Raw genomic sequence first — 12,995 nt, forward strand, 5'->3', positions numbered from 1 at the left:
GAGCCAGAAGCTAAAAAACTGTGAGCTAGCTCACACTAACTCAGCTTAGAGGGAACACTAGTCTCCACTTGTTCATACTAATGACACGACGCAATAATCTTAACAAATTTCATCTCAGTAACATTCTCCAATCTATATCTAATTGTGTTATAACTTTGACCTCTTGCAGAGTTCTATGTCTGACTAATAGATACAATTTCTTAACCTTTTCCAATCATTAACTTTCTTTTGACTTGTATTCTTTTTCTTGCATCAAAGATTAACTGAGCTACGCATTATTATTGTGTTAAGAGTTTTACCTGGTTCTTCCTTGCAGCATAATCTTGGAAGGGGGAAAATCAGGAGTCCGTGATAAATTGATAGTGAAGCTACCAGAAATTCTCTTTGCTATTACTCTCCCCAAATTGTTGTGCCCTTAGGGAATACCACCTCATACGTAAAAAGGGGTATTTATCCTGGTTATACCACAAGCAATTGCTAGAATTTCTGTTATAGATCCTTGCAAATCTAAGGGAGTAAAAAGACACAAGGAAACTGTAAACAAGCGCTACTCCTATGTAACAAAACTATTCAAAAACAATGCATTCTAATCACAAACAATGTATACAATTATAATAACTATCAAGTGCACAACAAGAGGTCCTTGAAGGCAATCGTTGACGAAGCTCTCCAGATTGTGGGTTCATTTCGTTAACACTTCATCCGAACGGGACCATAATAACGTGCTGTCTTCTATTTCTTGAACATAATAGTACTATTTCATACTAGGACATATTCCATTCAGAGCGTTTTTCCCCTTTGGTTTGCCCGCTCTGAATGGAATATGTACTAGTATGAATAATAGGAAATTGCTGTAAGGAGGAACTGATGTACAGAAAACCATGACTAATGTTTAAACATTCGACAACGTTCAAGAAATAGAAGATAGCACGTTATTATGGTCCCGTTCGGATGAAGTGTTAACGAAACGAACCCACAATCCGGAGAGCTTCGTCAACTATTGTCTCCAAGGACCTCTTGTTGTACACTTGATAGTTATTATAATTGTATACATTGTTTGTGATTAGGATACATTATTTTTAATAGTTTTGTTACATAGGAGTAGCGCTTGTTTACAGTTTCCTTGCAAATCTAAGCAGCAAAAAAGGCCACTGAATAGCCACGTTCCTAGCATTCTGTGAATGATACGCTCACTGTAATTGCAAATCCTTATAAGATATGCTTTTAATCACAGTGATCATTGTACTAGTTCTTCAGTGCTCTCATTCTAGTATGAGTTGCTGGTTTGAGTTTTAACACATAGATATTCCATATTCACACATCAGAATCAGAATTCACACAGTTAAATCTTTTAAAACACACTTAGTCCTTCTGTGTGAAAAGGAGGTATCTCAAACTAGTATGAAAGTCAAGAAGAAAAATAATTTCAGATTGGAACAGGAGCAAAGAAAAACAAGGATAATCACTAAAGACCGAAATCCTTCAGATGGCCCAGCAAACTATGTTCAGATCACAGTGACTTTTTGGCAGCTGAGGCATATGACTGTTGCTTGTGATTAAAATTCCTTTAGTCCTGTTACTGTGCTGCCTAGTGAAACACTGATCACAAATGCTAGAGTACAACTTCCCTTCCTGATTACAATTTTTCTTGAAAGGCTTTTTCCCCCTCTTTGTAAAGGATTATCTGGCTCAACTTCCAGACTGCATCAGTCAACAACTTCATCTTATGCAACGTTTCGAAGAGATGGTTCCAAGGTATATTTGCAAACTTGTTTCCAATCTTCTTGAACACCAATGATGAGAAGTGAGGTATTTTGCTTTAGTCTGCATTGGAGTTTAACATATCCTGGTAGTTAACCCCATCTGTACCATAAGTACAGTCACAAGCTTAGTCTCAAACTGGATGCTATGTTTACTTCTGTTATCATTTTTAAAAACTCTTTTTTTTCCTTTTCAAAATATAGGCACTGGAGCGGTGTTTCCAAGAGAACAGGAGATGCTAATCATTTCCTCGCCTCCTGTTTTCCCACTGGATCAAGAGAACAGTGCAGGAGGAGATGCTAACCATTTCCTCGCCTCCTGTTTTCCCACTGGAACACCAACGCTTGAATTACTTCCCAGAGGCAGGGGGAGCTTAGAAGTTCCTGTACCCCACCCCCCCGGGCCAGATGACTAAGGGTTTAAGAAATGTCTTCTCCAAAACCATTTTCCCTCTCAAAACATCCCCAGTGGTTCAGTTTGAAAAAGAAGAGAAGACTTTTAAAATGATCACAGAAGAAATTAATACTGGGTTGTAACTTAAATCAGGCTTTTGAATGTAAGTCTTTCGGTTAGGGCAACTACACTTATCAGTATTATTAGTTCTGGTGCTCCAGAGACCTGCTGGGATTTCTCCTTGAAAACGAGGTGCTTGTTAAACATTCAGAGCATGTTTGTCGTAGAGTAGGAGGCCACAGTCCATTCCTGCAGATGATATTCTCCCTCCACTGGAAAGTAACTCCAGTGTTGATGTTCTTTCAGTAGTATGGAAAACTACACAGCAACATAGAACTACTTGCACTGAGAAAAGAGATTGAAAGACAGCCAGCAGCTCTGATGGAATAGTAACTTTGGACCATAGTTCGCAGTTCTCATGTCCGTCTTTATCCCCACCATTCTTCCAGGGAGTTCCATATGGCATGCACTGGCATGCATCCCTCCATCTTTAAATCTGTTAATTATAATATATGCTTTATCTGTTATTTTTAACAGGAGAGACCAAAGAGTGCCTTGGAACGGTTATACTCTGGAGACCACCAAAGAGGCAAAATGAGTGCTGAGGAACAACTAGAAAGAATGAAGCGACACCAAAAGGCATTAGTTCGTGAACGCAAGAGAACTCTTAGTCAAGGAGAAAGACAATCTGTCTCATCACGACCATTCATCCGGCCTGTTTCTGCAGATATAGGCTCAGTATGTTAGATATGCCTTAAAAGGACTAGACTAAAAATATGACCTGTAGCTTCTCTAGTAAGCACTTTTATTTGAGAGTGCATGATACTTGTATTATATAATACTTATAGTATAGTTCTGCAGTCTGAGTAACAGAAAATAGCTTTCTACTAAAAATAGTTACAGCTTAATGTAGCAGGTGTGGAAATAAGTTGGCAGAAAGAAAGTGAAGCAAAAAGAGAAAAGAATTGGAATGCATTCAGAGATGGATCTTGGGTTGGTCCTGGCTTTTTTCCAATTGATTCAAATGATGCCATGAAAATAGTAAGTTTGTACATTTTCCTGATTGCACCATGAAAGAATGAGCCCCTTAGAATATTAAGTAGTGCATTTTTTTTAAAAAAAATCTATATTGCAAGTTTAATGGTTCTATCAAATAAGGATTTTTTTAAAAAAGATAGAACTTGACAAATTTTATGTAATAACTGTTAAGTTCATAGATGTTTGTACAGCTGCTAGTGCCCCTTTACTATAAATTATGTTTAAAATGCGTAGAATACTCTAGCAACGCTCTACATTGTTAGTGAGAAATAAGTTATTTCAGTGGCTAAATACTGTATTAATTTAAACACAACCCTGTGTTGATTGGTTTTGAGCAACTACCCAAAACAAATCACCCTCCGAGTCATCCACTGGCACTCAGAAGTATATCCCCTTAAAAATGAGTAGGACGTTCTTCCAAGTGGTAGCCGTGATCCAACGAAGTGATACACACATAGACAGCACTTCACTTGTCAGTTCTGACACCGCAGTGTTTGTTGCCAAAAACAGTTTTGCTTTTAAATGAAGAGCATTTTAACCTTTTTATCAGAGGTCAGTTTGAGTTTGAGTAAATATCATGCTGCTCATGCTGTATCTCTTCTTTGGACCACAGCCAGTTTGTCTAGGTTCAGGTACTTAGGCTGCTGTTAGGGTTGCCAGGTCCTTACCTGTCGCTGGCAGGGGGAGCAAGGGAGTCTTCTGGGAGGGGGGAGGGGCTCTGCCCCCAAACAGTGACCTTGAACGGGGACCTTGCACGGTGACACTCTGGTTTAAGAGCAAAACTCTATGGTTTTACCATAGAGTTTTGCCCTGAAACCAGAGTGTCATGTGCTGATGTCCCCGACGTGATGATATCACTTCTGTGTGATGTCATCGCATTGGCGATGTTGCACAGGGACACTGCTGTTTGGGGGTGGGTTTCCCCTGCCAGCCAGCTGGCCGGCAGCAGGGAGAAGCCCCCCAAAAGCGGGTGGTCCCCCACTTGAACCTGAGGGCTGCCAACCCTAGCTGCTATCCTAAGAATGGTTACATTGAAATAATCTCAGTTAATTTCAGCAAACTTCTGTTAACGGACTTCAATCCAGTACACAGTTAAGGGTACTTAAGGCCCATTGCTGTGTAGAACCTGATCATCCATTGTGTACTTTCAGAAGTGATACTCAGAATGGTTCCTCATCTATATTCCGTCCTGTATGAATAATGGCAATGCAAAGCAGAAAGCATAAGACCACTTTAAAGGCACTTTAAAAATGAAGAAGCATGTCAGTTTTAAATTTCAATTACAGGCATAAAGAGCAATTTAAGTATCACTTCTGAAAATAACCACATGTGTGCGCTATATTTGTTGGGTGTACTGAGAAAAATTCCAGAGTGGGGAATCCTTGCTAGCCTGTTGCAGCAAAAGAGGCAGAGAGAGGAACCACAAGCATAAACTATTGACGGGCAAAGCCCACTTCCACATATGCATGAAATGATTACCTAAGTTAGCAGGTATATATGTACCTTGAGAACAGAGAATGTTTTTGTTTATTTGTTGCAAGTTGAGCCAAAAAGTCAAGCTATGCAAGGGAGAGTAATATGTATGTCACAGGGTATTTTACTGCTCACACAGGTAACACTTCATGCATTCAGTAAAGGGGACTGTGGCCGACAAAGGTTTGCGCCACAATAAACATGTTAATCTTGTAGGTACCCTAAGATTGTTTTATGATTGTTATGTTATCATTCTGAAGGATTTACACAAGCACTGCAACATTAATTTTATATTTTTTTAATCCTTTTGGCATACTAGAATTATAATGTTCATCACCTGCTTAATTCATTGCACAAGGTCTCTTGCTTTTAGAATTTTTACTCATCATACATAATGGCTTCTTTATTTGTTTTTAAATTTTCTAATTATTTAAAACAATAATTAACTAAGACTACTCAGTTTCTTCCAGGCTTAATTGCATTTTAGTAGCTTTGTGTTAAACTCACTACTGAGTGAGGTTTTGCTTTTTTGCACTTTAACCTTTTTGTTTCATGTTTTAAACAACTGTTTGGTAGCACTAATTTGCAATTCAGTTACTTTTCATTACTTTACTAAATACATATTGGCTGCGATCAGATGTGCAGTTTGATCCGTTGCTGTTCCCTTCCAGATTTAAAATGCATGATCAGACAGCAACATCTGTCAGTTGTGCCCCAGTCGTCTGTGTCCCGTTTCCCCTCCCTCTTACTGCGTGTTTCTTTGATACCTGTGAAAGCCCAATCCTTTTGGGCTGAGCTGGTTTCAAAATGGATTTCCTGTTGTCTGATGCCCCTGTTGCAAACCCAAGCCGTCAGGCAGGTCTGACTGGTCTCTTGTTTTCCTGGTCGCCATTTTTTTAACTAGTTAGTGATGTGCGCATAACCGTACCTCCACATTCAGGTTATGAAGCTGGAGGGAGAGACAGGCTGCCACTGGCCACTTCCACACTGTCATTTTTGTCACTCATTTGTCCCTATTGCTTCAGGGTGTGTTGCTTTCTCTAGTAGTCCCAGAGGGAGCAAAACACATGTGGAAAAGGGGGACACACCCAAAGCAATAGGGAAAAACAAGTGACAAAAATGACAGTGTGGAACTTGCCTTGCCTCCTCTTTAAACAATTTGTCCTGTCAGGGGAAACGACCACCACACCCAGGCTGTGAAGCTGAGGGAAAGACAGGCTGCCACTGCGTTTTTGGTTGCAGTCTGACCGATCAGCCATGGATGTCTGATTGCAACTCTCCATGACCAATTACTCCTGATTACATTAAGACATGTGGCCAGACCACACTAAGCTTGCCATTTGATCACAAAAAGGGACTCCGGCATACTCAGATTAATTTTTTTGCCAAGATATCCGATAAGAGTTTTTTTTGGAAATGTGAATCTCAGTCATAGTCATGTTTTTAAGTAGCAGAATTTAAACATCATTAAAGGTGACATGGCTCTTGCATACCTATTTCTGACGTGAACATTTCATACTTTTAAATCATTTAAGCAAATAATTTCACGTATTTGTGTGCCATATGGGTCTGTTTTCTTGCTGTAAAAGATATAAAATGGCACAGTAAGGCCCTGAAGAAAGTGTTTCCTGAAGGTTTCTTCCTCATGCATCTAAAGGGCTCCAGTGACATTTGATAGCACAATTGACAGCACTACGATAATTTAGCAGCCAAAATGATAGACAGTGAAATATGTAATTAGCGCGCACAGTTTTAACATTGCCTACATTGTGTGTGTAAATCGACTTTTAATACAATGCACTGATGTTTTTTAAAAGATCACTTTTTAAATGTAGTATGACATTAAAATGCTGAGCAGCATACCTGAATTTTGTCATTTAATTTTAATGTAAAGGACTACATATCAAAGCCAATAAACATGCTTTCTAATATTGATTTCATGTTTTTCTTACACTATCAAATTAATTTAAAAATAATAATACTGTGTCTGCGAAACATGTTCTGGCAATCAGGCCTGGTTTGAATATTGAGATGTCTGATTATGGGGCATTTAACTACTGCCTTTAAAACAAACAACATTTTCACATTTGAGCAAATACAAATATTTCATACATTTTGAGTGAAAATCAAGAGCTTGTGCATGAATAGAATTTTTTAAAGTACTACGTTGAGCCAAAAGGTTGAAAGTCTTCTACTTTATAATTGCAAATATGATGTAATAATATACATTTGTTTCTAAGATCTATCATCTGAGGGCAGATTGTCATGCCATTAACAGAGCTGGGGGAAAGCAAACCAATCAGTCTTTTCTGTTTCAGTGCCACAAGTAATAGCAACATTTCAGGGCTTCAGCACATTGATTGTCATTTTGTGACCTTATAAAGCATTCATGTCATTGGATGAGAACATACATGTTCTAATTTTGTTTATAAAGGATGCAGTCCAGAAAGCAATGTCAGTATGTGGTCTTCTGGAATGTGGTCTATGACTGTTTGTAGATTTCAGTTGTATCTTCAGCAGCAAAAGAAATAGCGTGTATTACTTTCAAATTTGCATTCCAAATCAATTGGTGTTCCATCCAAGCCTTCTCTTACTTGTATAAGAGACGTTACTGTTTAAAGATGCATCTTGTTCTGTGAAGAGTAAGGCGGATAAGCTTAGCTTTGGGATGGTTTTACAAGGTGCAACGTGTATAAAATTACTGTTACGTCGAATATAATTTTTGAACTTTTCAGAAATTTTCCAGGTGTTCTTGTGGTAAACGTTTGGATTGCATTTTAATTGTATCATTTTGAACTAAGAGCCAGCATAATGTAGTGGTTAGAGTGTTGGACTAGAATCTGGAAGACCTAAGTTTGGATCCCCACTTGTTGGGTGACTTGGGCCAATCACACTCTCTCAGTGAAACCTACCTCTCAGGGTTGTTGTAAGAACAGAGGAGGAGGAGGGAGAAATGCTGAAAGACATTTCTGGTCCCCAGTGGGCATAAATGAAGTAAATAAGAATAGCAGCAATCGCTTTGTGTGTCAGAAAAAGTTGATTGATGAGAACATTTCATGCTCATAGTTCTCAACAGTTCTTTAAATATACATGTCTTAAGAATACATATACTGTGTTTGTAAAATTTAGGGACATTCCATTAACGTGACAAATACAGTGTGTAGATTTTAATGGTATAGTTTTCTGGGCCACAAAATTTTGGGGCCACGTTTACAAATAAATACCCTATTAAAAGGATGTTTCTGGAAAACACTACTCAGGACCTCAGTTTAGTAGTGTAACAATGGATTCTTTTCTCTAGATGGTGAGCTCATATGGGATGTGACTTGGGCCAATCACACTCTCTCAGTGAAACCTACCTCTCAGGGTTGTTGTAAGAACAGAGGAGGAGGAGGGAGAAATGCTGAAAGACATTTCTGGTCCCCAGTGGGCATAAATGAAGTAAATAAGAATAGCAGCAATCGCTCTGTGCGTCAGAAAAAGTTGATGGATGAGAACATTCCATGCTCATAGTTCTCAAAAGTTCTTTAATATATACATGTCTTAAGAATACATATACTGTGCTTGTAAAATTTAGGGACATTCCACTAACATGACAAATACAGTGTGTAGATTTTAATGGTATAGTTTTCTGGACCACAAAAATTTTTTGGCCACGTTTACAAACTAAATACCCTATTAAAAGGATGTTTTTGGAGAACACTACTCAGGACCTCAGCTTATGCAAGGAGTTTAGTAGTGTAACAATGGATTATTTTCTCTAGATGGTGAGCTCATATGGGATACTCATCCTCTTAAGCCAGCAGTTAGCTCTTACTGCCCCTTAAGACATTTTTAAGGCAATTAAAAAAAATAGAACACCTAAACAATTTAACTCGGAAGTGTGGGAGGAAGGCTCCCAGAGGTCTTACTACCATATAAGAACTGTGATGCAGAGAAAGGCAGAGCAAGGCACTTTTTGTCAGGACTCAATTGTTCTCTCTTTTTTCAGTAAAAGGAAACAAGGTCAGTTTTTGTCCTCTCTAAGCGCAGTCTGACAGTCTGTTCAAGGAACACACTTGTTAACCTTTTAATATTTAGTGCATTAAGTTCCTTGATTGCCCCCACTGATTTCTAAGATTAAAGAAGAGTAGAATAATCTCAGTATACAAAACCTGCTTTTTCTGCATCATGTAAGGGTGACTTCCAGCAATACCATACCGAGAGATGCAGAGCCACATGTACTGTGAATGGTAATATGCCACCCAAATCTGAATCTGCCCTTTGTAGGCTCTGGGGTCCCTCAATTTGTACTATCCCTAACAGATACTTATGCAGTTGACAGTCTTTAAAAGGGAAGGAGATCCCACAGCTTCTCTTAGAAAGTTCTTTCCGTTTCCCATGATATTAGTAGCGAGATGGGCTGGTTCTTACACAGGTGAACTCTGCAGTGCTTCAGGTTTCTTTCCTCTTCTCCCCAACATTTTTGCTTGTTGGCTTATGGAGTCGGTTTTCCTTGGGTATTTACATCTCAATACTCATATGTTGGAATAGCAGAGTTGTTCCTATATATTCATATGAGGCACATTAAAATATATGTTTCCTACCTTAGATACCAAAAAAATTTCTCCTGTTCCAGTAGAATGCATATCGTTTTATTGAACTACTCAGTAAAGAAAACTACTCAGTCACAGAGAACTGAAAGTCTGAATATAATTAATTTTTTTCTAGATGCTTGCTGGATGGTAGTCCATCCTACCCTTTTTTCTGGGGGTAAGGATGTAAAAAAAATCAGATTTGTTCATATAATGGTATCTTTGGACAGTGTAGATTAATTTAGTTGTCCTTGCAAAATTAAAATGCTTTCATGGGAAATTTAGAGATTCATTTTCTCATCAAGATTGCTAGGTTTGACATGTACATCTGGTTCCTGACATGAAAGGTGAGTCCCCCAGTCTTTTTAGAGTTTTTTTGCTGAGATTAGATTGCCCTCTGCTGGCTGGGGAGAATGAGTACCCCATCAAGGACACCCATCAAGTGAATGTCCAAAATGGAATATTATGGTAAGTTCTAGTTTCCTGTTTCATCAAGCCAGTATTTGAGGTAATAATAGGGCACTTTTGTACAAATTTTATTGAGCAAAGTGAACAAACTTTAATTCTTTCCCATTTGTCATTAGTGGAAGCGAGAGCAAGAATTTGACTTACAGCTACTGGAAAGGGCAGTACGCCCAGAAGAAAAAGAGGAAAATAACTGGTTAAAGGTTGATCCTGTGTCAGTGACAGAAGAAGACCTAGAACCTCAACATTACAATTTAGATATTAGCAAAGAGGTAAGAGATTGTCATTATGTTTAATGTCTAAATTCCCATTTTCTAAATGATATCCACTGGTATCTCTTTTTCTGCTGTTTTTCATTAAATCAATAGCTTCAGCATTTACGCAGGAGTTTTTTGCAAGGAAAATGTGTAGAAGTCTCTTCCTTTGGCTATTAATATGATGGGCCTTTCTCTGTCTTTCTTCTACTTACTTTTTATATGGCTTGCAGTTTAGCGCAAACCATAGATTCCTGTAGTTTGCACTTTTCTCTCTAAGCCAAAACTGGGAATCCTGGTTTGAACAGGGTTTGAATCATAGTTTACTGCTTCAGACAAGGCAGTGCATTGTGGTTTGCACTAAACTGAAAGTAAAGCTACATGCAAAAGGGAAGAAGGACCACAGGGGCTTTAAACCCTGAATCCAGTCCTCAGTTGTCTAAACCGAATCATCATAATCTTCTCTGTGGTCTCTGTGCAGGCCACACACTGAGTTTGCACCTGTGTCAAATCCTCGCCAGAAAGCCTAAAAAAGCTTTAACGATAGCCTCTTCTATGCGGAGTCTATCTCAGCTCCATTGAGCACGCGACTACTGAGCGTGCTCAGAGCCGAGGTAGACCTGCCCCTGCTCAGTTCCCTTTTTCCTCGACCTCTTCTATGTGGAGTCTATCTCAGCTCAATTGAGCACGCGACTACTGAGCGTGCTCAAAGCCGAGGTAGACCCTGCCCCTGCTCAGTTCCCTTTTTCCTCGCCTGTCAGTTGGATTTTTTCCTCACTGCTCCATGATAGCTGTATCTATTTACCTCAAGTAATATAACTACCTGCTCTGTAATAAGTGAATCAGTTCTTTCTCTAAGCTGAGGGAGCAACATATGGGATGCACTCCCTTCTTTAAACAGTGCTTTAAATGTAACACTAAGATCCCCCCCATTGGACAGCCACGACCGTTGTTTACTGTGCCTTGGGGAGGATCATAGAACAAACTCTTGCCCGCATTGCTTAAAGTTTACACGCCAAGCTAGAAAGAATAGGGCATCGCACCTCAAAACCTTCTTGTTAGAAAGATCTTTGGCGCCAGTGATGGATCAACCCTGTGGATCTCAACATACCCAACTCCCCCACCCATAGAGCGGGGAGATTCGGTGCCTCAACAGACGGTTACCTCAAAGCCTAACAAGGCAAAGTCTGACAAATCGTCCAAAAGACCAGCCAGCTCAAGTCAGGTTGCTCCAAGATCTAAGGTCACGAAAGGTTCCAGTCTCTCGAAACCAGCAGCTATATCGAAACTGATAGACGATCAGCAGCCATTGAAACCGACGGGGCCACCCTTAGTGTTAATAGGGCTGTTGTCAAATTCATTGTCAGTGAGACGCACACAGACACCATCAGACTCGGTGACTCAGCAATCTACTCAACTGCCTTCCTTAAGTCAGAGGGAGACACAGGGACACGTGGAAGCAATGCTGTCCCCGTCTGTGCATGCTATCCCGCCACTCCAGATCTTGGTGGAGGACAGATGCACCCTATCCTGAAGCGGCACCACAGGAGACCACAACACAAAACATATAGGGGGCACATGCATGAACATTCCCTCACACGCTCTTTGGGCTCAGCAAGTGACTACTCCGGGACCGGTTTCAGTGTAAGAGAGCACCTACGTCCAGACTGGTCAATATCAGAGCCCTATTACTGTCAGTATTCACCAGATTGGCATCGGCAAAGTTACTCCTGTTCATGCTCACGGTCTCCTTCTCAAACAAGACACCATGAGTACCCGAGATTTTGACCACGATCCCAGCATAAGACTGTAACGTGAGGTTCACCATGTCACCGATCACACCCAAGACCACCAGTTGATCAGGGACATCACTTATTGGTGATCCCAAAGGGCAAGGATTGACTGGTTAAAGGTCCAATAATGCAAGAAGCGCATGAGTCATCACAGCTGGACGATATGGAGGATGCAGATACACATCCATTGGTCTCTCCGGCTGGCTCTGATGCGGACTCAGATGGACTGGGATCGCATGAAGAGGGAGATGGCCATACTCCACTGGATCAACAATCTAAACCATAAAAGACCATGCAGACTCTGGAAGGGTCTAAAGGTTTTATGGATTTAGAAGAAGACAAAGAACAAATTGGATTTATACCCCGCCCTTCACTACCCGAAGGTGTCTCAGAGCAGCTTACAGACTCCTTTCCCTTCCCCTCCCCACAACAGACACCCTGTGAAGTAGATGGGGCCGAGAGAGCTCTGACAGAAACTGTTCTTTTTCAAGGACAGCTCTTATCAGAACTACAGCTTGCCCAGCCAGGTGCAAGTGGAGGAATGGGGAATCAAACCCGGTTCTCCAAGATTAGTGTCTGCACACTTAACCACTACACCAAACTGGTGCAATGCATGGGATTTTTTTAGGGATACAATTTTTTAGGGATACAATTAACTTACAAGGCTGAACCTGTCTCTGACATAGTTCATGACATTCTCCAGGCCGAGCTCCCTAGATCTTCCACACTACCTGTGTTGCCACTACACATAGCGACTTTACAAGAAGCGTGGAAGAAGCTTGCCTCAACACCACCTATTCCTAAACGCTACGAGTCCATGTACGAGCTTTGCACATGTCGGATGTTCGTCGGGCCCTTTGCTTTTATTCAAGACCCAGATGTTCAGAAGAGACAATCGCTTGCTTATTTGTTACACTAACCCTCACAAGAGATTTCCTGTTTCTAACGCCTCTCAAAGTGGATTTCTTCTGCCATTGCCTTATGCTATCAACTCACAAATGTACCTTTACCAAGCGTACCTAAAGCTCACTCAGTTAGGGCAGTGGCAACCACCGCAGCTTCCATGGCGGGAGTTGCTGTGGATGACATTTGTGCTGCAGTGACTTGGTCTTCTCCATCAACATTTACAGCACATGATGCTATGGACATCAAGGCTAGAAAGGATGCTAGTTTTGGACAGGCAG

At 40.4% G+C, this 12,995-nt stretch overlaps 1 protein-coding gene across 1 annotated transcript in view; it reads left to right on the forward strand.

The window, feature by feature from the left end:
• The window catches only part of LOC107122122 (pleckstrin homology domain-containing family A member 7-like), an 84,921-nt gene that overhangs the window by 61,420 nt on the left and 10,506 nt on the right, over positions 1-12,995 (forward strand). The window contains exons 16-18 of the mRNA XM_015425155.1: positions 1,679-1,755; positions 2,752-2,952; positions 9,884-10,036. Of these exons, the coding sequence (XP_015280641.1) occupies positions 1,679-1,755; positions 2,752-2,952; positions 9,884-10,036 (431 nt within the window). The remainder of the gene's footprint in view (positions 1-1,678; positions 1,756-2,751; positions 2,953-9,883; positions 10,037-12,995) is intronic.

This window comes from Gekko japonicus, unplaced genomic scaffold (assembly GCF_001447785.1).
Source record: "Gekko japonicus isolate JY-2015 unplaced genomic scaffold, Gekko_japonicus_V1.1 scaffold4088, whole genome shotgun sequence".
NCBI classification, from domain to species: Eukaryota; Metazoa; Chordata; class Lepidosauria; order Squamata; family Gekkonidae; genus Gekko; species Gekko japonicus.